This window comes from Schistocerca cancellata, chromosome 5, assembly GCF_023864275.1.
Source record: "Schistocerca cancellata isolate TAMUIC-IGC-003103 chromosome 5, iqSchCanc2.1, whole genome shotgun sequence".
Classification (NCBI taxonomy): Eukaryota; Metazoa; Arthropoda; class Insecta; order Orthoptera; family Acrididae; genus Schistocerca; species Schistocerca cancellata.
In genome coordinates, this window is record NC_064630.1 from 577827933 (window position 1) to 577855409 (window position 27477).

General features: G+C 38.8%; 1 protein-coding gene and 1 long non-coding RNA gene across 2 annotated transcripts; one reads left to right on the forward strand and one right to left on the reverse strand.

Moving 5' to 3' along the window:
• Positions 1 to 805: 805 nt before the first annotated feature.
• LOC126188221 (ATP synthase subunit e, mitochondrial) lies at positions 806 to 5406 on the reverse strand. Its single transcript, XM_049929772.1, has 3 exons — positions 5318 to 5406; positions 1092 to 1248; positions 806 to 966 (listed from the first exon to the last, which is right to left on the reverse strand). Exons 1-3 carry the CDS (start codon positions 5360 to 5362, stop codon positions 917 to 919), a joined length of 252 nt encoding a protein of 83 aa, XP_049785729.1. The 5' UTR covers positions 5363 to 5406; the 3' UTR covers positions 806 to 916.
• A 245-nt stretch (positions 5407 to 5651) lies between these two features.
• On the forward strand, positions 5652 to 25615 carry LOC126188251 (uncharacterized). The gene is made up of 2 exons (XR_007537840.1): positions 5652 to 6113; positions 25249 to 25615. It is a non-coding gene; the product is annotated as an uncharacterized LOC126188251 (long non-coding RNA).
• The last annotated feature ends 1862 nt before the right edge of the window (positions 25616 to 27477 follow it).

Here is a 27477-nt window from a genome sequence, read left to right on the forward strand (position 1 = left end):
AACACAGATTTTTCACACAGATTTTTCATTTCTGATCATGTGACTCCCATCAGATATTCTGCATCCATTGAGAAATATAAAAGGTGACTGAAGAGCCCAAGAGGCAATTGAGATTTCCAAGAACATAAGTAACTTATAAAGGGAAGACAGGCATGGGCTTCCTGCTTCATGGTTTCCTGTCATCAAGGAAGTAAATACACGGCAACAGTGCACAAGAAACACAAACTACAACCAGGAGACCACCTCTGTGGCATGACAGTCAGAGTTTGATAAACATTGTCCATCTCATGCTATGCCTGTTTTACTTTCTATCCAATGACAACTAACAGTAGCCAGAAGAATTTTATTCAGTAAATCCACTTCTTTAGCATAAGCATAGGAAGACTCCTTTTCATAAGTGAACACGACACTGGTACTTGACAGTGCTTGGTTAACTGAACACCAGAAGATCCTGAATAAGATCCCAGAAGAAGCATTTAAATATCAATCATGTAGAAGAAACATAAGAGGATGTCCTGCAAGATTTAACCTTCAATTTCATTATTATCCTCAACCTCTTCTCAGAATGATACTTTTTCACACACGGCAAATTTTTCCCATACTTCCAATCTTTTCACTTTGTCAGCTCTTTGGCTGGACAGTCAAAAGCTTCACATAAAATGGCTAAACATATACACTAGAATGATCCAAACATAATAATATATAGTGCCTATATATTACAAAATTCTGTAGATGATGTATAACATTTGGCTGTGTAAACAATATGCAAACGAACTGGGATTTTTCATCTATCCGACAAACTAGATACAAAGATTTATACTTTTATTTCAACACAATATAATGTTAGCATACATATATACACAAATATCCATATAGAGCAATGTGTAATACTACATTTAATTCTACAACAAATTGTTTATGGTTCTGGTTGCACTCCAGCAGCCCGTGCCAATTCTGCCATTTCAACTGAAAAAGAGGAATAGCAAAACTTAGTGCATCCACTGCAGTTAGGGTATAAAAATAAGTGAAAATTTCATAGGAAACTAGTGAGAACCACAGCTCTCATTATGATCGACTACTGCTAAACTTACTTTTACTTAATCTAGCCTTTTCTTCCTTTAACTTAGCGTCACGAATTGCCTTTTCTTTTTCCTCTATTTCTCGCAATGCAGCTTCTTTCTTGGAAAGTGATCTTTGTCTTGATGCCCCATAAAGCACTCCAGCCAAAAGGAAACTCCATCGGCCAAACTAAAACAAATAAAAAAATCGCATCATAATACTGCTATTACAGCAATAAACCATAGTGGTTACCAGAAATGACTGCAACCAGTCACCTTTGCTGCTGATAGCGTCCCCCCCCCCCCCCCCCAAGAACCGGTTTCGAATTAGCTAGTGACTCATCTGTTGGTGTGACCCATCATCAGATGGTATACAGTTTTCAATGTTTGACTTAAGAATTACCACTGACTTGACATTAAGATGTAAGTAATTCCAGATATTGATCACAAATTGATCTCTATAGGGCTACAAACGAACATCACGTACGATTTGCTGGGCATCTCAAAACTGGTAGTGGTAAAATAAAAATAATTTACCATCACAAAAGATGACTGGCTGCAGTTGTTTCTGATACCCATTATACACCAAAATCTCACCATTCCACATCCATAATGGAAAAAGCTTTAATAAACCATAGTTGGCCCATGCATGCAGTTGCAATAAATACTTATTTTCTTCTGGGCACTGAGGCTTCTGTATGAAATGATAATTATATATTTCTTTAATAACAAATTTTTAAAAATCCCAGTCTTATGTATGATGCTAAGACCAGCTGTTGTGCAAATAATGAATAGTAAAGGTCAAAAAGTCACCAATTATATTATACTGAAGACATGCCTTTAACCTCATTGGAAAACTAGAAATATTAACTAGGTTTACGAACAATGCCAATAGCATCAGTTCTGCTAATTTTCTATAACAGATTACCTCTCTCCAAAAAGCAACAGATCTACATGTAAATGATATAATTAATCCCTACTAATGATTAGGTTCTGAGACCCTTTAGTCCTATTTTAACAGAAGGCTAGATTGATGAGTAACTCCAAGACAACAATTCTAAATCTATTTTTTCACTTCTGATAGAGCATCAAGAATAATGAGGAGAAAAGAATATATGATAAATCACACAGAAAGTAAGTTCTACTCCTGAATCACAGCTACACAACTATCTTTGCCTTCTGTGCATGCACCATGAAAGAATGATTTAACTAGGAAGATGCAGCAATTGTGTGGATTTAAAAGGGCGGTACATGTAAGAATCTCAAACAGTAATTGAATTCCTCAACTGTGTGAATCTTAACACCAGATAAATTTATGATAAACTGTGCAAAACTGATGAAGGTGAGGCAATGAGCATACTAGTTGTTCACAGATGAGGGGCTATTCAATTCAGGATGTGAAAATGTCACAGTTTATAGAGAAAAGACTTTCCACTGTGACAAAGAGGATATGCAAAACAAACTCTGGAACTAAGGTACAAGTGCACTTAATATACCACGGCTTTCCCCCTGCATGCAGCTGTTGGTAACAGTTGTTGCAATGAGCGATTGGAAGCGAATGCAATGAATCACAAGTTGGTTGTGGGTAGCCAGTGCGAATGCTCACTTGTAATTTGCTATTCTTTGTAAATAAAGTTAGGTCTACCTGCTATTTTGTTCTGCAAGATTAGAATTTAACCACACCATCCGAATTTTTATTGAAACTGCAAATAAGACACATAACATTATTGCAATGATGAACTTATTTCTCAGGCTACACGACACATCAATCTATGGCAGCAACTTTATTTTTGTGTTAAGTCGTTAGCTTCACCAACTCTCCACCAAACTGTCACATTCAAACCCTATCTAAGCCTTGGACTTCATTGCTTAACAGGCTGTCGGGAAATTTAGTTTTCTTCCATTCAAATTCATTGGGTTCACCAACTCAACCAAACTGTCACCTTCCCAATTAACCCAGGCCTTTGGCTATTGTACTGGTTAGCCTTACTTCCCAATCTCCATTTTGGAAACAAACCAATTTGCATATTCTGTCAAAAGAAATCATTAGACTCCACGACTCTCAATGGGTACAGTATAATATGGTCGACTGGCTATGACCGACATAAACCAACTGCCAACAATATCATGAAGCTGAAGAGCCTGATACATACTTAACTGCACTTAAGTTTGAATTAACATATTGATAGAAGCATCTGTGTATGAAAGCAGTGAGAGGTATACTTCCATGTTTCATAAATACTGCTTACTGCCCTTACGTGTGTTGCTTTTTTACATGGCTTACAACTGTCTGTGTATACTATTCCTAAGTACAGAATAGGTGTGTGCGTTGCCTTTACAGTAATTCAGACAATGTGCTTGTGGTTCACATACATATTTATAAAATCACAGTCTTCGTTATGGTGCACTTCACAAAACAGAATTGGCTTCAGTGGGTAGTCAAAAAATAGAGGAAGAATAAAATACGTCATTCCAACCAGCAAGATAACCTTTGCATGGAATGAAAGTGATAGCACCGATATTGCGCACAAACAATAGTTCACTTTGAAATGTACATCTAACACATCAGGGTAAAAGTTATGTAGTGGAGTCACCTTTTTGAAATTTTTAACAGTTTAAGAATACTTGTACATAACGTGCACCAAACTGCTCTTTGGAGACTTCTCTATTATCTAGTACAGGCTTCTGAATTGAATTTATTTTTTAGAATGAAAAGTGCTACAGGTCACAGGTCAGCCTGTCACCAGAGCTTTTATTTGGCATGTGACATTCTCTTTCGTTGGTTTCACCAACTCTCAACAAAATTATTCCCATTCAACTTAACCTAGACTTCGGGCTATTGTACAGATCAGTATCGCCATAACCAAGATTCAAGAGGAGGGGGCGATACTACACACTAGCCCAGGTTTGACCTAAAATGTGTGTCCTATGGAAAAAGACTTTCATAAGGAAAGTCTCTGCTACTTCAATGGGCTGATGTAAGTCTGCTATGTTTAGCTAGGGGAAATTAACTCCATTTCATCCAAATATCAGGACCGGGGCTCTATATCAGTGCTTCGAGTGAAAAATATAGCCTAACATAACAGTTGAGCAGCATTTGTGATTGAGGTGATAATTTCATTGTTAACTGGCAAAAACAACAAATGTAAAATCATGAATTATAATTTTTGTTATGGGGCCTATTTTACATATATCAGATTTTGACGAGTGGTTTATGTCCTCTGTTATGATGACACAGGTGACGGCGAACAAGTGGTATCAGCAGGTTCAATGTTACCAATCTAATACTTTACCAACAGTTGCAGACACAGGACAAAGCACAATTTTTCAAGTTTACTCAATACCAATTTATATAATTTTGTAGATGCACAGAGCAAATAATTTATGGGAGGTACACGCACTGCCTTCTTTCACACACGATCACTCAAGCTGTTTGTCACTCTTAAGATGCCTGCATGTAGCTTTATCTGCATAATCAAATGGCAGGCTAGAGGACAAGGCAGGTTCTCTTGATTATATGTTACTTCTCCGGTGCGCTAAGTGTTTTTCAAATTCACTCTTATCCGTGTGCCCAAACGATATTCCCAAATACATTGAAATGTACATACATTTAGCATGATGCCATGATAAGTACCAGAGATTCAGGAATGGCATCACGTTATGGGGTTTCTTCCCGGTCCAACTGCATACTGTGCGCTAGAAGAATAACTACTTATCCCGATCTTTCTCCACAATTCTTATTGGAGCGACAGGAGGCCTGAAGAATAAATTCCATCACCTAATACCGGCTTTTTAAACATTGTTACTAAACTCTCACGGAATAATTTGCACCTACAGTCCCGGCCGTTCGTGTTTCTCAACGCGATAACATCCCGTCTATTGAAACAAATCTGTGATCTGATGCCGTATCCTCTCGGAAAAACGCTGTCCGACATTGACGGTACAGTATATTGAACCACAAAAGTATTGCCAGATCCCTAATGGGCAACTTCCAGTCAGATGGTTAACATCGATTTTTTAAATTATTTATTAGCTATTATCACATCTACACATCCGATACGTTAACCGTATACACATCTTTCCGATGGGAAAAAATCTCACATTCAATTTCAGTGAGAGAGTGAGGACTACAGTCCTACCATGTAAATATAACGCATGTTAAGTTAGAATTACTTTTTAATAATGTTTATACTGAGAGAATTGTTCTACAACGGCTTTTTTTCTTTTCACTTTTAGAACGATGTTTAAACAAATTCTACCTTTATCAGAGGAGATACCCTCACTGGTGGTGGAAGATCCGCCATGATTGCACGAATGGCCACAATTAGAAGTTCACAGATATTATAGCCTAGCATAGATCCTTAGTAAAACTCAAAGTTCATAAACATATAAGCTAAGTAAAAATTAAGGATTTAAATATATAAGCTGCATCGCTTTCTTAACTAATGGATTTCCACGTTTTTTTACTTCATTTACATGGTCAATAATTTATGAATAAAATTTTTTATTTACTTCCTAATGAAAAATTTGATTATTTATTTCTCGAACGTAAAGAAGCAGTACAATTATTGTTTCGAAAAGGGACATCGACAGGTATTCATGATCAGGGTTCCTCAGATTTTCAAATAAAATTCTGCTTTGTAAACGTGGAGAAATATCTCTCCATTTTAACACTGAAGAACAAGTTGTGGGAATGTCTTTGATTGTCAACAGTGTTGTGTAAATAGTATCGTTGTTGTTTTGGTGTTACGAAACGTCATTGTCAATCAAAAGCGTGAAGGTTTAAGAGGTTTGTTATAGCTGTGACAGTGTGTGTTAACTGATGCTGGACTGGGAACGAAAGGTTATAAATAGGAAAAATGTTTCATTATTTGCTGGTGTTCCTGGCTCTATGTCACTGCGCACAGGCAGCAAGCGATTTCGACTTTGGAGACGCTCTAGCGCTTATATTGGGCTTGATTATTAGCATGGTTGGAATTTGCGCTTGCCTTGGTTGTTATGCAAGGAGAAGAAGCAACATGGAAACACTTTAATAATGATGACGTTCTTAACGAGGTGCGTTTTGTTACAAGATGCACAGACCATAGTGTTTATTGTTACGAGTTTCCTGTGACGTTACTATGTAATTATTCAGCCAATGAAAATTTTCATGATATATATATGTTCAGACCTAGGACTTAACCTGTCTCTGCCTTCCCGTTTGCTGACTACAGAGGCTTAGTGCTACTCGCAGAGTTACGCGGGCGAAATTGGTTTTATTTTCGCTGTAAATAAGTTGGCGACATAAATACATACAACACAATTAAATCCCTCCACCCCACTACCTGTAACACAATGCCAAGTCTGCAGGACGCAGTAAAAACAGTAAAAAACGATAGTTCTTCAGAGTATAAGGTATTCTTGAATCAGATGACACACAATCATAAATGACGGAAGGTTGATGATAAAATCCATCTTCAATTTTTAACGGTCCATTTCATTAGCCAGTTTATTGTCTTCGGGATTACTACTGGCTCTTAAGGAACCTTCATAACTGCCACAAGGCTTGACATATTTATTGAGTTTAAACGTATTGCAAATTCAATGGACACTGTATACTTAAATTTCCATTCATTTCACTATCTTAAGTTTCTTAAACGAAGCAGCCTTCCATAAATACATTAAAATTTGGTTTATTATGTTATTTCACCTGCCTTGTTGCTCATATTTCAATACTGTGCAATGCAAAAGCCCAGTCACTGGTAAAGGTGGTGGCAGACACTGATTTATTGGTAGAATCCTGGAAAAGTGCAATCAGTTTACAAAAATGATTACCTAAAAAATCATTTGCGTTATGCATTCTAGAATATTACTTAAGCATGTGAGAACTGTACGAAGTAGGCCTAATGGGAAATATTGGAAGTATACAGAGAAGAGCAGCATAAATAGTCGCAGGTTTGTTTGACACATGGAAGGGTGTTACAGATGCTGAAGAAATTGAACTGGCAGGCACTTTAAGATAGACCCAATTTATCGCCAGAAAGTGTACTTGCATAGTTTCAAGAAACAGCTTTAAAAAGATTACTCTAGGAACATACTAAACCCCCTATGTACTGCTCCCATAGGGATTGTGAGGACAAGATTAGATTAATTATGATACACCCAGAGTCATGTAAACAGTCATTCTTCCTGCATTCCCTAAGTGAATAGAACGAGAAACTGTAATAAATAGTACACTGGAAAGAACCCTATGCTATGCACTAGACTGCAGAGTATGGATGTAACTATAGACAGTTGTTCTACGAAGAGAAAAACAAGAAATCTCTTTAGATGGCCAGTTCTTTCCTACTTTTCGATTTCATTTATTGAGCTGTAATTACCTTAAGACAGATCGGTACATTTCTATAGGGAATAACTTGTCAGTAACACTGGACTTCCCTTGAGATCTTGTCTGTGGTGATATACTGATCTGTAGTGTAGCATCATGCCCACATTAGGTTGGAAGGTTGTAATCTGGTAGTGATTTGGTGAAACCAACAGAAGTGACTGCAAGATAAAGTTTGTCGTAACAGACCGATCTGTAGTGTAGGGGTATACTTTTGTGCCATATTTAACACTCGTTTTGTTTTATAAACTAAAATGCTGATGTAAATTCAGAATATCTATATTAGACAATAAACAAGTCTTCAGTGAGTATTTTGATGCGTAGTACCAACATATATCTTGCTTAAACTAGAAAAATGCAAGGGAGCTCCACTATGTAACTTTTATCTCAGTAGTGTTCATTCTTTTTATTAGAGATTCCCATTATTCACCCTCAAACCTAGAATTGTTGTGTGTTTTACTTAAAGAATTGTTGCCTCTGCATGAGAACTGAATGTCAGTGTGTGCATTACTTACTTACTCACTTTGAACATACTTGGAGGTATCTCCTGTAGTTAAATTAGAGTTATTAGTGTATATCTCGAAAAGTGAATCTATCTCGAAAAGTGAATCTGGTACGGAAGACTGCGCAATACCCACACTACCGCTATTACTGTGATATTCATCCTCCAGAAGACTCAAAACACTTCTGATTTGGTACATTTCTGCCTACATTTCCTTCCCTGCTGTTTTAGTCATGTGTCATTGTCACCATTGTTAGACCTGCTACCCCACCCCTCCTCCTCCATTTCTCTTAAATTTTCAGTGTGGAGGCCATGCAGGGAAGTTTGCTTAAAGAGGCATATGTCCCAGGCCATGCAGGAAAGATTGCTTAAAGAGGCATATGTCCCATCAGTTGGGTTATTTCATCCTAAGCACATTATGAGAATGATACACAAATGTGCCAAAAATCCAGCAGAGTAGTCAACCTGATGATGTGAGCTGGGTTGTGGGAGGGTGTAAAGTACCTACATGGTGATGGCCCCCAGCCACACATGTATCACACGTTTCTTAAGGGCTGTCACCTCCCCATGAATATCCCATATGACATGTGCATCTATATACATGCTCTGTAAGCCATTATACAAGGTGTGATTCAAAAGTTTCAAGACTTAACTCAGAGCTAGAAATTTATTGGACATTTAAGTACAGCAGACTAAAATTCTTCAAAATATGATCCTTCAACATCAACACTGCCAGCGCGTCTTCCACTGTTCATAGCCCTTCTGGAATGCCTCAAGCATCGTGCTGTCAAGGGCTCTCATTGAAGCCTGCTGAATGGCGTTGATGGAGTCGAATTGCTTCCTTTTTAGGCCTGTCTTGAGTCGGGGGAACAGGAAGAAGTCACTTGGAGCAAAGTTGAGGCTGTAGGGTGGCTGCAGCAGTGTTGTCACATTGAACTTGACCAAAATTTCGGTGGTGGTGGGCAGCCACCCTACAGCCCCAACTTTGCTCCAAGTGACTTTTTCCTCTTCCCCCGAATCAAGATAGGCCTAAAAGGGAAGTGATTCGACGCCATCCAGCAGAATTCAACAAGAGCCCTTGACAGCATGACACCTGAGGCCTTCTAGAAGGGTTACAAACAGTGGAAGACATGCTGGCAGCACTGTGTTGATGCTGAAGGACCATATTTCGAAGAATTTTAGTTTGCTGTACTTAAATGTCCATTAAATTTCTAATTCTGAGCTAAGTCTTGGAACTTTTGGATCACACTCTGTATGTTACATGATAGAGTGTACCACAAAAGGTCATTTCATTTCGTCTTCTGTTCACAGTTAGATCAAATGTCTGTAAGCCTCCATATGAGCCTTAGTTTCTCTTATCTTGTCTTTGCAGTCTGTATGTAAATTTTACATTGCTGGCAATAGAATTGTTCTACAGTCGGCTGCAAATGCCTATTTTCTAAATTTTCTTAGTACTGTTATCTAAGTCCTGGACATGTAAAATAAACAAGTAAATCACCACAACACTTTGTTTTGATTGAACCAACTGGTAACAAATCTAATGGCGCACCTCTGACTTGCTGTCCTTTAATCTGGCATGGTGAGGATTCCGCACACTTGGGCAGTACTCAAGGATGTGTTGCACTAGCGTTCTGCATATGTTCTATTTTATAAGTGAGCTACACTTTCCTCAAATTTTCCCAATAATCCAGTTAACCATTTTCCTTCCCTACTACCGTCCTCATACTTGGCTTGCAATGTCACGCCTAGATATTTAATTGATGTAGCTGTGTCAAGCAGTGCACTACTAATACTTTATTTAAAAAAAATTACAGGGTTGTTTTTCCTACTCATCTGCATTAACTTACGTTTTTCTACATTTAGAACGAGCTACCATTTATTACACCAAGAAGAAATTCCATCTAAGTCATACAGTACTCTTCTATGGTCACTCAGTTGCAGCACTTTGCTACTTATTAAAGTGTCATGAGCATACAGTTGCAGATTACTGTTCATCCTATCCCTCAGATCATTTACATGTATAGAAAACCATAGTGCTCGTATTACACTTCCCTGGGACATTATTGATAATTTTCATTATATCATACTGGGTTCTGTTACTTAAGGAAATCTTTGAGCCACTCACAGACCTGGGAACGTATTCCATATGCTCGGATCTTTATCAGTCTGCAGTGGGGCAACAAGTCAAATGCTTTCTGAAATGTGGAATCTGCCTCCTCATCAGTGTTTCACAGGGTATCATAAAAGGGCAAGCTGAGTTTCATAGAATTGCTGTCTCAATCTGTGCAGTTTTTTTTAGATAGAAGCGTTTCTGTCTCGAAGAAATTTATTACATTCAAACTGAGAATGTGTTGAAACGTTCTGCAGCAAACTGATGTTATGGATAATTGTCCATTCTTTTACCCTTTCTGTGTACAGGAGTCGCCTACAGTTTTTTCCAGTCTCTTGGGACTTTTCACTGGGTGTGATATTTGTAATAAATGCAAGCTATGTAAGGTGCCAAACCAAATTGGGATTGCATCCATACCTCGTGACTTATTTGTTTTCAAGTCATTCATTTGCTTTTCCATGCCAGGGATACCTATATCTATGTAGTCCATATTGGATCTGTGCACCAGTCAGATGATGGTATGTCTGTATGATCCTGCTATTAAATTTGAAATTTAAAAGTTCGGCTTTCCTTCTGGTGCGTGCTATTGCCACTCCAGACTGGTTGATGAGTGACTGGGTAGTTGCCTTTGATCCACTTAGTGATTGTACATGGGACCAGAATATTCTCGGGTTCTCAGCAGCATATTTTGCTAAGGTATAACAGTGGACGGCAGCCAAGTTTTGAAATTTTCTCTTCATCTTTCTCCACCAAGTGTCGGCAATAAATGAGATTCAGTCTACCTCCGGACACCTCGCTGTTGAGTCAAAGTTGATGGTGATTACTGCTCTCCTCCAGGTTGCAACAATTGGGAGCAGTGGCATTTCAATTTTACACGTTGTTGCCCACATCAGCAGTTTGTAATACTTCACAACATTGGAGGTGTCTGCCCTTTCTGCCACCATGTATAAGCAAACCCCATCCTCTCCATGCTTTCCTACCACCGTCTCTGAACAGAAATGCGTACTGACATGTAACATACACTGATGGAATATGTCCCTATCATATCTGGGCTCAAGAAAACTCTTTCCACGCCAGATAGCCATTGTTGTGGCACTTTGGTAGCCGTAGGGAGAACTATCATCAGAGGGGGTAGCACTGAGGTGGAGGATAGAAATGGATGGTACAGTGCAGAAACATAACAAACCCAAGGTAAAGCCCCCCACCCCCACCCGCCCTCCCCTTTGCACAGAGTGGGAGGGGAAATGATACACAAGACAGGGAGAGAAATATTCGCAAAGTTCCTGGCCTTTACTGTGGCAGACGATGAATCCTTGTTGGCTACAGAACCTTTATTCCTTTGTGAGAAAAACTGTAAACAAACTCAGAGGCATTATTTGCAAAAACAGACATAATGTCTGATAGGATAGCAGCAGTAAGTGAATTTTACAATGTTACTTATAATCCATCTTGATTGCAAAATTTTTATTCATATGACCAGTTTCGGTTCATCTAGAACTATCTTCAGATCTGATATTTCGGTTACAGGAGTAAATGGAAATATTAAAAAAAGGTAGGAAGATTTTTCTGTTTAGCAAAAGTGACAAAAAGCAGATTACAGAGTACCTGATGGCTCAACACAAAAGTTTTGTCTCAAGTACATATAGTGTTGAGGATCAGTGGACAAAGTTCAAAACCATCGTACAATATGCGTTAAATGAGTATGTGCCAAGCAAGATCATAAGAGATGGAAAAGAGCCACCATGGTACAACAACTGAGTTAGAAAACTGCTGCGGAAGCAAAGGGAACTTCACAGCAAACATAAACATAGCCAAAGCCTTGCAGACAAACAAAAATTACGTGAAACGAAATGTAGTGGGAGGAGGGCTATGCGAGAGGCGTTCAATGAATTCAAAAGTAAAGTTCTATGTACTGGCAGAAAATCCTAAGAAATTTTGGTCTTATGTCAAAGCGGTAGGTGGATCAAAACAAAATGTCCAGACACTCTGTGACCAAAATGGTACTGAAACAGAGGATGACAGACTAAAGGTCAAAATATTAAATGTCTTTTTCCAAAGCTGTTTCACAGAGGAAGACTGCACTGTAGTTCCTTCTCTAGATTGTCGCACAGATGACAAAATGGTAGATATCGAAATAGACGACAGAGGGATAGAGAAACAATTAAAATTGCTCAAAAGAGGAAAGGCCGCTGGACCTGATGGGATACAAGTTCGATTTTACACAGAGTACGCGAAGGAACTTGCCCCCCTTCTTGCAGTGGTGTACCGTAGGTCTCGAGAAGAGCGTAGCGTTCCAAAGGATTGGAAAAGAGCACAGGTCATCCCCATTTTCAAGAAGGAACGTCGAACAGATGTGCAGAACTATAGACCTATATCTCTAATGTTGATCAGTTGTAGAATTTTGGAACACGTATTATGTTAGAGTATAATGACTTTTCTGGAGACTAGAAATCTACTCTGTAGGAATCAGCATGGGTTTCAAAAAAGACGGTCGTGTGAAACCCAGCTCGCGCTTTTCGTCCACGAGATTCAGAGGGCCATAGACACGGGTTCACAGGTAGATGCCGTGTTTCTTGACTTCCGTAAGGCGTTCGATACAGTTCCCCACAGTCGTTTAATGAACAAAGTAAGAGCATATGGACTGTCAGACCAATTATGTGATTGGATTGAAGAGTTCCTAGATAACAGAATGCAGCATGTCATTCTCAATGGAGAGAAGTCTTCCGAAGTAAGAGTGATTTCAGGTGTGCCGCAGGGGAGTGTCGTAGGACCGTTGTTATTCACAACATATATAAATGATCTTGTGGATGACATTGGAAGTTCACTGAGGCTTTTTGCAGATGATACTGTGGTGTATCGAGAAGTTGTAACAATGGAAAATTGTACCGAAATGCAGGAGGTTCTGCAGCAAATTGATGCGTGGTGCAGGGAATGGCAATTCAATCTCAATGTAGACAAGTGTAATGTGCTGCGAATACATAGAAAGATAGATCCCTTATCATTTAGCTACAAAATAGCAGGTCAGCAACTGGAAGCAGTTAATTCCATAAATTATCTGGGAGTACACGTTAGGAGTGATTTAAAATGGAATGATCATATAATGTTGATCGTCGGTAAAGCAGATGCCAGACTGAGATTCATTGAAAGAATCCTAAGGAAATGCAATCCGAAAACAAAGGAAGTAGGATTGATAGAAGAGATAGAGAAGATCCAACGGAGAGCAGCGCGCTCCGTCACAGGATCATTTAGTAATCGCGAAAGTGTTACGGAGATAATAGATAAACTCCAGTGGAAGACTCTGCAGGAGAGACGCTCAGTAGCTCGGTACGGGCTTTTGTTAAAGTTTCGAGAACATACCTTCACCGAAGAGTCAAGCAGTATATTGCGCCCTCCTACGTATATCTCACGAAGAGATCATGAGGATAAAATCAGAGAGATTAGAGCCCACACAGAAGCATACCGACAATCCTTCTTTCCACGAACAATATGAGACTGGAATAGAAGGGAGAACCGATAGAGGTACTCAGGGTACCCTCCGCCACACACCGCCAGGTGGCTTGCGGAGTATGGATGTAGATGTAGATGTAGAACCAGTCCAAATCCAGCAACTTTCACAGAAATATCAGATCTGAAGATGGTTCTAGATGAACCGAAACCGGTCATATGAATAAAAATTTTGCAATCAAGACGGATTATAAGTAACATTGTAAAAATCAGAGGCATTACTTTGATGGGGGAGGAAATGTGAAATGGCCGTATATTGATTGAAATGACATTCCTTGCTCGATCATGGGCCCTACTCTCCTGCAGTAAATTTGGTGACACTTCTGTTAGTCATGCCTCACTGGAGCTGTGTTGTGATTCAAGGTGTAATTTTCCTATGGTGGACTACTTGCAAACTTAGAAAACCAAATTGTTTACATTGTTTGCTGTAGGGTACACATGGGAGTATTTATTTAAGCTTTTGATATTGAGCCGATATGAGAAAAAGTAAAAATAATGATATATTGATGTAAATGTTTAAAATGCAAGCATTTTCACCTTAATTTTAACTTTGCATAAATGATCCAATGTGTAAATACTGAGAGCAGCTGGCACGCAAAGCTTGCAAATAGCACCCACTTTGCACCAACTGTAGAGAGTAATCCCTCTGCTGTAGTGAATTTAAGAAAGAACACAAGATGTGTGTGTACAAAACTCGTGATTGTCTAATGTACCAGGAATCTAGAAAAAAGTATGATTGTCTCCATCCTGTTCAGAAGACAATAATTTTGCACAAAAGGTAACTAATCCAGCCTTTACACAACGGTGAAAGCTCCCTTCACCACCCCCACACAATCAGTGCTAGAGACACTGGCAGCTGGCACACACCTCTTCACATGATGGAGGGACTCTTGGTTACACCCCTGCCCATCTCTTCTACATCTGCTCAGGAGACTTCAGCCCCCTTATCCTCACATACATTCCCATACAGGAGTAATTTTACTGGCTGATATCACCCAGTGGATGGTTGTTCACCCCCATGGTTCTAATCATCCAAGCCATTGTAGTCTTCATCCCATTTACAGCCAACATCCATGGAAGGTGCAGAGAATTGACCTTTCTTTCAAATTCACAAGAAGAAAAGGAAAAAAGAGAAGATACAAAGACTAAAGCTGAACCCACATAATGGGTTGCTTTCACAACCACCCCCTTTTGTGCACTTTGTCCACAAATACAGCATGATATGTTCCTCATTGCATAGGATGTTGTAGACCTTTGTGCTGTCCAACAGGTTTTCAGCTGGTGCTGAATGAGTACAACAGTTCAGAAATAATTTATACTGATGGCTGAAGAGTTGATGACTGAGCTGTTTATGCCTGGCCGAAGAGTTGATGACTGAGCTGTTCATGTCTTCACATATATTAAGGGCAGTGAACAATACAGCTTGTGGTATAGATGCAGCTTTTTCACAGTGGGTTTGGTAGCTTTTATGCTCCTCACCACATTTGCACCCATGAGTCTTCCTTAATTTGTAGTGGCCCCATGCACAGTTTACAGACTGTAACTATTGTTACCCTTGACATTCATTGGTGCTCACTGTTGATAATCTTCTCTGTGACCCTTTTGATGATGCACCTGAATCTCAGATTACGTTGAGATCTTGGGGAATTCACTTGCAGGCCAGTTAACCAAAGCAACTACCAAGAAGCACAACTTGGAAATAAGTTACTGGGACCTGAACAGTAAACAACTGCTTCAGCATTGCCTGGAGGCATGGAATATGGAATGGTGTTCAGTGGCCACCATCAATAAGTTATGATCCATAAAATAGTCCACAGTCGTGTTCAAATTTTCATTTAGAGCATTGTATTTTTGCTAGCCTCACCAGAATAAGGATGCATCCTTAGACAAACTGCACCACTTTGTTGTAGGTTGAACACTACCATCCCCTCCACCTCCCACTGGTAGCATGTCTCCATCAAAATTTTTACTGCTGTGCAACAGACCCTGAAACTAACTAATTTATTAGCCTTAGTCATAGCTATCTACACCCAATTGGCAGCCTAGGTCTTAATGTTTTAACTGACAGTATGATTATCTTACTTACGAATTTTCGTTATGTGACCTCGTCAGCTGTTGTTGAGGTGAAGGGTTACCTCTTGTCTCGTGATCAGCCCTGAGGCTTCAGGCTGCCTCTGTCTGATGAACCAGTCTGATTCCTGGCCCTTTTAATCTATTCAAGTTTTTGTATTTCTTGTTGGTGTAATCCATGTGTGTTATTTTACTACTTCCTGTCATATTGGTGGTTTGATTTTCCCTTCACTCTTTTACACTGGACATTGGAGGGGATAAGCACTGGTAGGACATGGAAGGCATGATTCCTGCCATGTGGGAATTCTGGGAGGGGGCTCTAGTTGCACTCGGTCAATGCACTTTTCGCCACCTCATGCTATTTTATTGCCATTGCAAGGCTGTTTTACCTATATCCTTTCTTTTACTTGTTTCATTATTCTAGATGAATTATTAAGAAACTATTTGGCTGACTACCCTTTTCCTTCTAGAGGAACTCTATTGACCGTGATGGAAGAACCGATGACCCGATAGTTTTACCCCCTAACCCAGATCCAATTGAACCCTTGCTACTTCCAGTAAGATGGTAATTGCAAACTGTGATGATGCTTCTCTGACATGACAGCTATATGCTTATAGAGTACCTTTCATGATAAGACACAGTTTTTTTTCCTCTAGGCATGTCATGTTCACTGCAAAACAGATTGATGGAAGAACATTCTCTTTGTAAATAGAACCTGTTTGACCTAGCATGAGGAGAAGCTAGAATTAATTATTATGCATCAAACATACCTGAAAAGGAATGCTTTTGGATGAGACAGTGTCCATGTGTGTAGTGATCATTTTTGGTGGACACAGGCAGATCCATGTCTTTTCACATGAAACTGTAATTGTATAGGTCTTCAAATAAAACACACTTAATTTGTGAGTACATCCTTATTCTTCTGCAACGACTTCATCTTGTAAGCTAGGAGGTGCCAGTTGGAACTGCTGACCTAAATCTTGTAGAACATGTATGGAATGCTATCTGGAGGCATCCTATTACTCACATTCGTGCTCAGACTGCTTTGGCATTGAGAGTGCCAAGTATGGCATTCAATGTGTCCTGTAGAGCCGGTGCTCACCAACATTAAAAGAATCATGAATTATCGTAAGTGCTGCATTGATGACTCATGCAGGAACTCTTCATATTGTTATTATTTGTCTGGACTGCAATTTAAGTAAAGCAGTAAATAAAAGTTACCAAATGAGATTTTGTTGGTGAGGGGAGGCTGAGAGAGAGAGAGAGAGAGAGAGAGAGAGAGAGAGAGAGAGAGAGAGAGAGAGAGCACACTACTATCAGTACTGTAATAGGAAATCTGGATAAAACATAGACAATGGGACAATGAAAACTACACTTGAGCAGTGCTTTAGTTTTTCTTATTTCTGTAAATCACTTAATGTCCATGTCAGAGAAGTTTCTTAAATATGCTATTTCTGTTTCTCTTGCCAGTAGTCCTCTGGCAAGTCAATGCTTCATACTGGCAATGACTTTGATACTGACAAGACTTCACACTCCTCTCTTCCTTTGAAAGAAGTAAAAACAAAAATGTTGCAAGTCACTATGTACGATGTAGAATGTATGTAAATGAATTAGCTAGAAGTATGGTAGGATACATAAACATGTGGCTCTGTCACTTTATCCAACAAAACACTATGTGTGTAGGTTATGATACAGAACAGTTATTAAAGTGAAGTATGATTTTCAAAAGCTAATCCGATAATGTGCCAAGTGGTATATTGTTAACTTAGCTAACTGAAAATGGATGTTAAGCTTTATTGGGAGTTACATATTCATTAACTTAAGCTACTTTGTACACCATCATGGCAGTCTCCTCTATCACAAATACTGTTATGTGAAAGCTTCCTTACTCAATAGGTACCAGTCCTAAGGAATCCTCAAGCTATGGCTCTCACTACCTTGGCTCACATATCTGTCCATTTTTTTGCCATAATAATTATCACTAATTTTAAGTATCTATTTCTTCTTTTTTATAGAAGTAACACATTGCATGTATTAACTAAAAGTAATGGAATTAATTTTCAAACATATACTCTTGCAATATTTAGCAAACGTTTAATACATTTTCTCTTTGACAGATCCGTGAGGACAGCAGGACTACTAACCTCATAACTGAGTCCCTTTAAGTAAAAATAATAATAATAATAATAATAATAATAATAATAAAACGAAATCTTATGACAGCCACCAGAACAAGCACAAATAGAACACAAAGTGACACACATGTTAGATATAGAAGAAAAATTTCAGCTGACATATATAGAATACAAAGACACAAATACAGATATTAGACCATTCTTGCATAGACCCCCAAATAACTGACAAATCAAAACAACAATAACAACTATCAACACAATCATACACAACAAAATAAATGAAAATACAACTATGGAAGAGTTAAAACTACTGGTTTATATAGGAGCACTCACTACACTAAATACACACTAGGCAGAGATCAGAACCAACCAACACACAGAAGAAACCCACAAAACCAGCATGGCAACACAGGCTACAGATCAGAATAGAAAAACTGAGAAGAGACATCGGACAGCTAACACAATTTATAAGAAATGAAATATCAGACAAAAAACGAAAAAGGTTAGGTAAAATCTCCCAACAAGAAGTGACAGAGCAATTAGATGAAAAGAAGCAGAAATTACAAGCATTGGCCAAACGACTTAGAAGATACAAAAAAAAGTGAAAATAGAAGGGAACAAAGCCAAACATTCAACACAAACCAAAAGAAATTTTACCAGACAATAGATAACACACACATTAAAATAGACAATCCACCAAACATAACAGACATGGAACACTTCTGGAGCAACATATGGTCAAATCTGGTACAACATAATAGACATGCATGGTGGATACAAGCAGAAACACACACATGCAAGATGATACCACAAATGCCTGAAGTGATAATTATGCTACATGAAGTCACCCGAGCAATTAATTCTACGCACAATTGAAAAGCCCATGGAAAAGATAAAATAGCAAATTTCTGGCTAAAGTAGTTCACCTCAACACATTCACATCTAACTAAATTATTTAACGATTACATTGCAGACCCATACACAGTCCCTGATACACTTACACAAGGAATAACTTATCTGAAACCTAAAGATCAAGTAGACACAGCAAACCCAGCAAAGTATCACCCCATAACATGCCTACCAACAATATACAAAATATTAACTTCAGTCATTACACAGAAATTAATGACGCATACAACACAGAACAAAATTATAGATGAAGAACAAAAAGGCTGCTGCAAAGGACCACGAGGATGTAAAGAGCAACTGATAATAGATGCCGAGGTGACATATCAAGCTAAAACTAAACAAAGGTCGCTACACTACACATACATTGATAACCAAAAAGCTTTTGATAGTGTACCCCACTCATGGTTACTACAGATATTGGAAATATACAAAGTAGATCCTAAATTGATACAGTTCCTAAACATAGTAATGAAAAATTGGAAAACCACACTTAATATCCAGACAAATTTAAATAATATCACATCACAGCCAATACAGATTAAGTGTGGAATATACCAAGGAGACTCATTAAGTCCTTTCTGGTTCTGCCTTGCTCTGAACCCACTATCCAACATGCTAAATAATACAAATTATGGATATAATGTTACTGGAACATACCAACACAAAATCACACATTTGCTATACATGGATGATCTAAAACAACTGACAGCAACAAATCAACAACTCAACCAATTACTAAAGATAACAGAAGTATTCAGCAAGATATAAATATGGCTTTTGGAGCAGACAAATGTAAGAAAAATAGCATAGTCAAGGGAAAACACACTAAACAAGAAGATTACATATTGGATAACCACAGCGACTGCATAGAAGCGATGGAAAAACAGGTTCCTATAAATATCTAGGATACAGGCAAAAAATAGGAATAGATAATACAAATATTAAAGAAGAACTAAAAGAAAAATATAGACAAAGACTAACAAAAATACTGAAAACAGGACCGACAGCAAGAAACAAGACAAAAGCTATAAATACTTATGCTATACCTATACCTATAGCTATTCATTTGGAGTAGTGAAATGGAGTAACACAGAACTAGAAGCGTTCAATACCCTTACACGATCACAATGCCACAAATATAGAATACATCACATACATTCAGCAACAGAAAGATTCACATTAAGCAGAAAGGAAGGAGGAAGGGGATTTATCGACATAAAAAACCTACATTATGGACAGGTAGACAATTTAAGAAAATTCTTTATAGAACGAGCCGAAACTAGCAAAATACACAAAGCAGCCACTCATTTAAATACATCGGCTACACCATTGCAATTTCATAACCACTTCTACAACCCTTTAGTTCACATAACATCAACAAATACGAAGAAAGTAAATTGGAAAAAGAAAACAGTACATGGCAAGCACTCGTATCATCTAACACAGCCACACATCGATCAAGACGCATCATCCAACACGTGGCTCAGAAAAGGCAATATATACAGTGAGATGGAAGGATTCATGATTGCAATACAGGATCAAACAATAAACACCAGATATTACAGCAAGCATATTATTAAAGATCCAAATACCACAACAGATAAATGCAGACTTTGCAAACAACAAATAGAAACAGTAGATCACATCACAAGCAGATGTACAATACTAGCAAATACAGAATACACCAGAAGACATGACAATGTAGCAAAAATAATACATCAACAACTTGCCATATAACATAAACTAATAAAACAGCTCGTTCCCACTTACAAGTATGCACCACAAAATGCACTGGAGAATGATGAATACAAATTATACTGGAACAGAACCATTATAACAGATAAAACACCACCTGACATCATACTCACCAGTAAAAAGAAAAAACTAACAGAACTAATCGAAATATCCATACCCAATACAACAAATATACGGAAGAAAACAGGAGAAAAAATTGAAAAATACATCCAACTGGCTGAGGAAGTCAAGGACATGTGGCATCAGGATAAAGTTGACATTATACCAATTATACTATCAACTACAAGAGTCATACCACACAATATCCACCAGTACATCAATGCAGTACAGCTACATCCAAACGTATATATACAACTACAGAAATCTGTAATTATTGATACATGTTCAATTACCCAAAAGTTCCTAAATGCAATGTAACATATACCGTGCAGTTAAAAGGAAGTCACACTTGATCAAGGTCCGCGTCACTTTCCATTTTTAACCAGACATAACGACTGAGAAAGGAAAGAAATAATAATAAATAATAATGAGCAGCAGCACTGCACTATTTCAAATATTGTGTGTCTGAAGCTCTCTGTGTGGGTTGCACTGTTACAGGAAAGTTACTGTTTGTAATTATTTTAATTTTATTTCATTTCATTTTTTGAGTATGTAGTTACAAATTAATCACTTTTGATCTATATCAATCCCCAGCAAAAAGTGTAAGATTTCAAACAGTGATGATAAGTAGTGTACACACATTTTAAGAAATGTTTTATTGATGCCACACAGTCAATCAAAAATGGCAAAATCTTGTCCAAAAATAAAACACCTATTTTACACCAGCTCTCTCAAAACTCTTTTGTATGAAGTTGAAAATGTGCCAGCAAAAATAAATACTGTATGACATATTTGTATTGTAGGCCTTTAAAGGAATCAAACCAGTGTGCTTTTATTCACATTAATTTGCAACATAAATGGTATTTGTTTAAGGTAACTCCTTCATGTCTGATATATTAATACACACTGATGAGCCAAAACATTATGATTCCTGCCTACCATGAGATTGTATACTGCCTGATGGCATTGTAGTCACATGACACATGGTAAAAAAAGTTTACAAGTTAAGCAGAGATGAATGGAGAATCATTTTAGTGACAATATGAGCCACAGAAGGCAAATCCACTAATGTATGCAACTTTGGAAAAGGCAGATTGTTATGGCCTGGCACCTGAGTGCAAGCGTCTTGTAAACAGTGAAGTAGCTTCCACATGCTACTGTCATGAGTATTTATGGAAACTGGTGAAGGATAGTGAAACCATGAGTAGGCAACAAGATGTTGGACATCCACACCACATCAAAGAACATAGAAGTCAGAGCATGCCTGCACTGTTAAGCTTAATGGTGGCAATCTGTGGCAAATCTAACAACAGACATTAGTAGCAGAGGCACAGGTGTTTTGTAGTGCCATTCACATTGCTGAACATTGGGCTCTGCAACAGGTGACCCCTGTGTGCTCCCATGTTGACCCATCAACATTGTCAATTATGATTGCAGTGAGCAAGTATCTTTGGCATTGGACTGTAAAATAGTGTAAACACATCAGCTGGTCAAATGCATTATAATTCTTGTTACACTACGTGGATGGTTGTATCCAGCAGTGTCAACATCCAGGCAGATAGCTGCTCTAAACATGCCTCATGCCACAAATGCAGGCTAGGTGAAACCAGTAATATGCTATTCACTTTAGCTACAATGGGACCTGTGGTAATAATCAAAGGCACCATGAGAGTACGGACTAATGAACATCATTGCAGACTACTTGCACCCTTTATGCTTGATGTGTTCCCTGATGATGGAGGCATCTTTCAGCAGGATAACTGTCCAAATCACAAGGCCAGAACATGCTACAGTGGTCTGAGTAGCGTGATAATGAACTAATGTTGATGTATTGGCTCAAATTTGCCTAATCTGAATCCAACAGAACATCTCTGCAACACTATAATACCACCAGCCAGTAATTTATAGGAATTATGTGATCCATGTGTAAACATACTGTGCTACAAATCTCAGAAACCTACCAAGGCCTTGTTGGTTCCTCCAGTGCAAATCAGACATGCACAACTGCTCGCCAGTTACGCAGCACACATTCGTAGTGCTCCTGAGCATCCGAATTACCGTCTCCTTTTCCTCCCTGCGGCAGTCCATCTCCCGTATCAGCGACCCAGGTTTGGGCTAACGATTGCGGTTCGTGTGCGGTCCCTTCTCTCGGAACTGGAGTCCTTCCCTTTACCACCTCTTTTTGTGGTCCATTCACATATGCCTCCATGGTGTACACCTTGGCCACAGCTTCATCTGGACCTGTCATGTGGCCCTAAGGACTCCGTTAACCCTGTGGCGCTCTGCACTCACTTCCTCTCGATTCTTGATGTGTTCCGGGGCTCTGAAGTGGTTTACACCGATGGCTGATGCTCACATAGGCTTTGCGTACGTTCACGATGGCCATATTAAACAGCATTCTGTACCCGATGGCTGCAGTGTGTTCACTGCAGAGCTGGTGGCCATTTCTCGTGCACATCAGTATCTCCGTTCATGGGACCCCTGGTCACGTTGGAATCCTAGGAAATGAACTTGCTGAAAGGCCGGCCAAACGAGCTACACGGAAACCACTTCTGGAGATGGGCATCCCTGCAACTGACCTGCGTTTGTTATTATGCCACAAGGTTTTTCAGCTTTGGGAGACGGAGTGGCAAAATTTCAGTATGCACAGCAAACTAAGAGCCATTATGAGGACCATGAATGTATGGAAGTTCTCGATGAGGCCCTCTTGCAGGGACTCTGTGGTTCTCTGCTGGCTCCACATTGGCCATGCCTGGACAACCCACGGCTACGTCCTGCGCCGTGAAGACTCACCTCAGCGCCCGGTTGACAGTGGCCCATATTCTTCTGCTCTGTCCTCCTTTGGCTGCCTCATCTTTGGTTGCCGGACTTGTTATCATTGATTTTAGCAGACAACGCCTCATAGGCTGATTTGGTTGTACGTTTCATCTGTGAGGGTGGGTTTTATCATTTGATCTGAGTTTTAGTGCATGCCCCTTTTCCCTCTGTGTCCTTCACCCTAGTGCTTTTAGGGTGGAGATTTTAATGTGTTGCAGGGTGACTGCCTTTTCCTTTTTATTTTCGTGGTCAGCCAGCCAATGTAATCTGCTTCCTTGTTTTACTCTCTCCTAACTGTTTCTTGCATCTCTCTGTTGTTTCCTTGTCCTCTTTTGTTCCTTTTAGTGTTCGTTGCCTTTCCTTCATTCTAGTGGTCTTTCCTTTCTTTACATATTGTGTTATATGTCTCGTTTGTTCTATTGTCATACTTGTGGCATTGTTTTATTAGGAACAAGGGACCGATGACCTCATAGTTTGGCCCCTTTTCTCCTCTTTTAAACCAACCACCCAACATTGTTGGTTCCAAGCCACGCAGAGTTGTTGCTGTATTGCATTTCAAAGGTGGACCAGTGTGCTACTAAGGAGGTGGACATAATCAGTGTAAACCTCAGTTATTGTGAAACAATTGTAGAAACTGCCTTTTATGTTATAGTTTTATGGCTTATAACTAAATATGTATATGTAGTATGAATGTTCCTCCTATGGCTAAATTTGAAGATTTAATTGTAGTGTGAGCAGAATTCAAAAACATTTGTTGGTCAGGTGAATAATTTATTGTCCAGAATGAAGGCAGAAAGGAAGATTGGATGTAATGTCCTGTCGACATTAAGGTCATTAGAGGTGCATTGTGTCAAGTTTGGGGAAGGAAATTGGCTGTGTCCTTTCAAAGGAGCCATCCCATCATTTGCCTGGAGTGATTTAGGCAAATCACAGATAACCTCAATCTGGATGGCCAGATGCAGATTTGAAGCATCAGCCTCCTGAATGCATGTCCATTGTGCTAACCACTGCATCACCCCGTACGGTGCATCCAGAATGAATTTTCACTGTCCAGCAGCATGTGTGCTGATTTGAAACTTGCTGGCAGATTAAAACTGTGAACTGAACTGGACCTGGGTCCACGAAATACATAAGAATTATGTTCAACTTCTGGTGGTCTGACACACAGTTTTAATTTACTTGAAAGTTTCAAATTCTGTAGTACTGAATGACACTGCCTTGCACAAAATAAGTTGATACTCTTCAAAAAATGTTTATTGAAGCCACCAGTATTGGTTGTAACCAGATGAATCAACTGGTGTGTTCTCCATAATGCCTAAAATAAAGTCCATTTTCATTTTCTGTTGGTCTCATATTCTTACAGTTATACATCAAGTTTGCACTCTGATGTTGTGTCCTGTTGCCATTTATCATTCAGTCTGTAATTTCCATATTTAGTTTTCCAATATTTTCTTATGTCTCATTACTGAGTTTCACGATTTAAATTGCTATTAGCATAATGTTGCCCTTCCAAACCCTCCCCTCCCCCCCCCCCCCCCCACCCACCCACTCTTTTTTTTCATAGTGTTTCCTCTTTGTTCCTCCACCATCCATCCACCCCTCATAATACTCTGCTGGCTAATACACTGCATGTAGTACCAGCATTGCATTATAATTTTGTTGTGCTTTTTATTTTTGAAAAGAAAATGGTAATGTGTGTTTTATAGATGCCTCAAATTAAAGTTTTGGTTGATAGATACTCTGGTTCTAATCAGACATTTGACAAATACCAAAACTGCCTTTTAACTGTGTGTATCCCATGCAAGGTTTTCCCTCAGTGCAGATCTTTATCAAATTCCTTTTTTTTCTTCCTTTAATAGTACAACATGAGTAATATATTTGTTGTTAAATTAATGTTAATTACTGATAATTGTTTCTTTTACAGGTTTATTGGCATTAAATGCAGCACATTGTGATTATGGAAGAGAAAAATGTGATGTGAAGAATTGAGAAGTCATTTTTACACTTCACTCAACTTTATGGCTTTTCTTTGTGCCTTTAATGAATGTGCCTGAACAGTGGAATGATTTAGCAGATACATGTGGAAAAATTGTAATTTCTCACCTTTGAATACAATTATGTGTAGACATGTCAGCTATAGTTTTAATTCTGCACAACTGGATATCCAGTATTTCTTTAGTGTTAAGTTACAGTGTGCCTAGAAATATTGTACACCATGTTACATGACATGTGCATTTGATGTGATATAACATTTTGATTTTTACTTTCAATAAAAAATGTAATTTGTTAAACTTTCTTGTACTGCTGGTCTTGTATATAAAATTTGTTTGTATTGTTAGGAACAAATGTGAGGTAATGGGAGCATGCAGCATAATATTGATTGTTAGTTTCAGTAGAGTCGCTGGTGAAAATTAATCGGCAACCACTGTGTCAAGTACCTATGATTCTTTATTATTAATATTCTTACACCTCAGATGGACAAATGTTTGTCCTGACAATTTTTCTAATTTGATCTTCTAAATGAGTGGTAGCCCAGACATCTGTTTGTTCAATACTTAATCATTAAAAGATTACCATGGAGTATAACAACAAAAATAATCAATTTTTTGTAATATAGTTGGATGGATAAAAAAATCTACTAGCCAAGCATCAACAGGAGAACACACATTAAAAAAAGGTTTTACGGATGCAAGTTTTTGGAGCCAGTTGTGCCTTCTTCTGGCAGAAAGGTTGAAGGGGAAAGAAGAGGGGTGAAGGAGAAAGGCTAAGGAAAAAGGGGTAGAGTTTGGAAAAGTCACCCAGAAACCCAGATCAGGAGAGACTTGCCATGGGAGACTTATCCCATCTGCAAGTCTCCCCTGACCTGGGGCTCTGGATGATTTTTCCGAAATCTACCCATTTTCCTTCACCTCTCTGCCTTCCCCTTCAACCTTCCTGCCAAAAGAAGAAACCACTGGCTCCAAAAACTTGGCAGGTCGATAGACACACAAACATACACACAAAATTCAAGCTTTCACAACCAACGGTTGCATCATTAGGAAAGAGGGAAGGAGAGCGAAAGACGAAAGGATTTCGGTTTTAAGGGAGAGGGTAAGGAGTCATTCCAATCCCGGGAGCGGATAAAGACTTACCTTAGGGGGAAAAAAGGACAGGTATACACTCGCGCGCGCACACACACACACACACACACACACACACACACACACACACACACACACACACATCCATCCGTGTATACACAGACACAAGCAGACATTTGTCAATATTTTAGATATATTTTTCCCACGTGGAATGTTTCCCTCTATTATATTCATATATGTGTGTGTATTCTCCTGCAACCACTTGATGAGCAGATTTTTTTTATCTATGCAATTACTTTTTAATGGAGTATGTGTTGTCTTCACATTTGCCTAAGCAATCCACCAAAGTCATTGAAGATCTGTGTAAAGCAAGACCTTCGGACAATATGTGTGGAGCAGATTCCAATATGTGGAGCAAACTGTCATCATGCATGTTAAAAAGGCCCAAAGATATTTTCAATTTTCTGGAATTCAAGATTTAATTTGTAAGATATCATTTCACATCATCTCTTACCACCCTCGTAATTACTTATAAATTTTCACTGATGTGACTAAGAAAGAGAACAAAATTGGCTGCATAGTGGTTTACTCAATCATGTCTTAAAGATCCATTTTCCAAAAGAGTTTATAGCTTGTGACACAGAAGTAAGTGCAATTTTGAGGGAACTGGAGCAGATGGTACATATTTGGCTGCAAAATGTCTCATCTGCTCAGATTCCCTGCACCAAAAGCTGTCTAGTGCGTGTAGCCAGCAAAGTGGAACTTATCAATTACATTCAATGCAGTCATCTCCATCTACAGCATGTTCTACTAAATGTCAGGAGATGAGGGAACACTGAACAGTGAATTGCTGGATGTAGCAGCCAAGTATCTACAGGGGCAAGCTATATGCTTTAACATCCCTAGCCTAGAGTATTTTAATTCATAAGACAGTGGGTGCAAACTTAACTTGGTTACCCAAATTTCTTGTGTCCGTGGGTTCAACACACAAACAGTTTTGGATGGCAGATTTCTGTGAGTGTGGGTGCTCAAGATACGTGAGTTATGCCTCATTGTGCATGGAAATACTACTC

Excerpts from the sequence above, each read along its gene's own strand:
- LOC126188221 (XM_049929772.1), bottom strand. The coding sequence starts at position 5,362 with ATGGCGGATCTTCCACCACCAGTGAGGGTATCTCCTCTGATAAAG. Across the intron at positions 1,249-5,317 it reads GGGTATCTCCTCTGATAAAG|TTTGGCCGATGGAGTTTCCT; the intron begins GTAGAATTTGTT and ends TATTTGTTTTAG. Across the intron at positions 967-1,091 it reads AAAGGCTAGATTAAGTAAAA|TTGAAATGGCAGAATTGGCA; the intron begins GTAAGTTTAGCA and ends CCTCTTTTTCAG.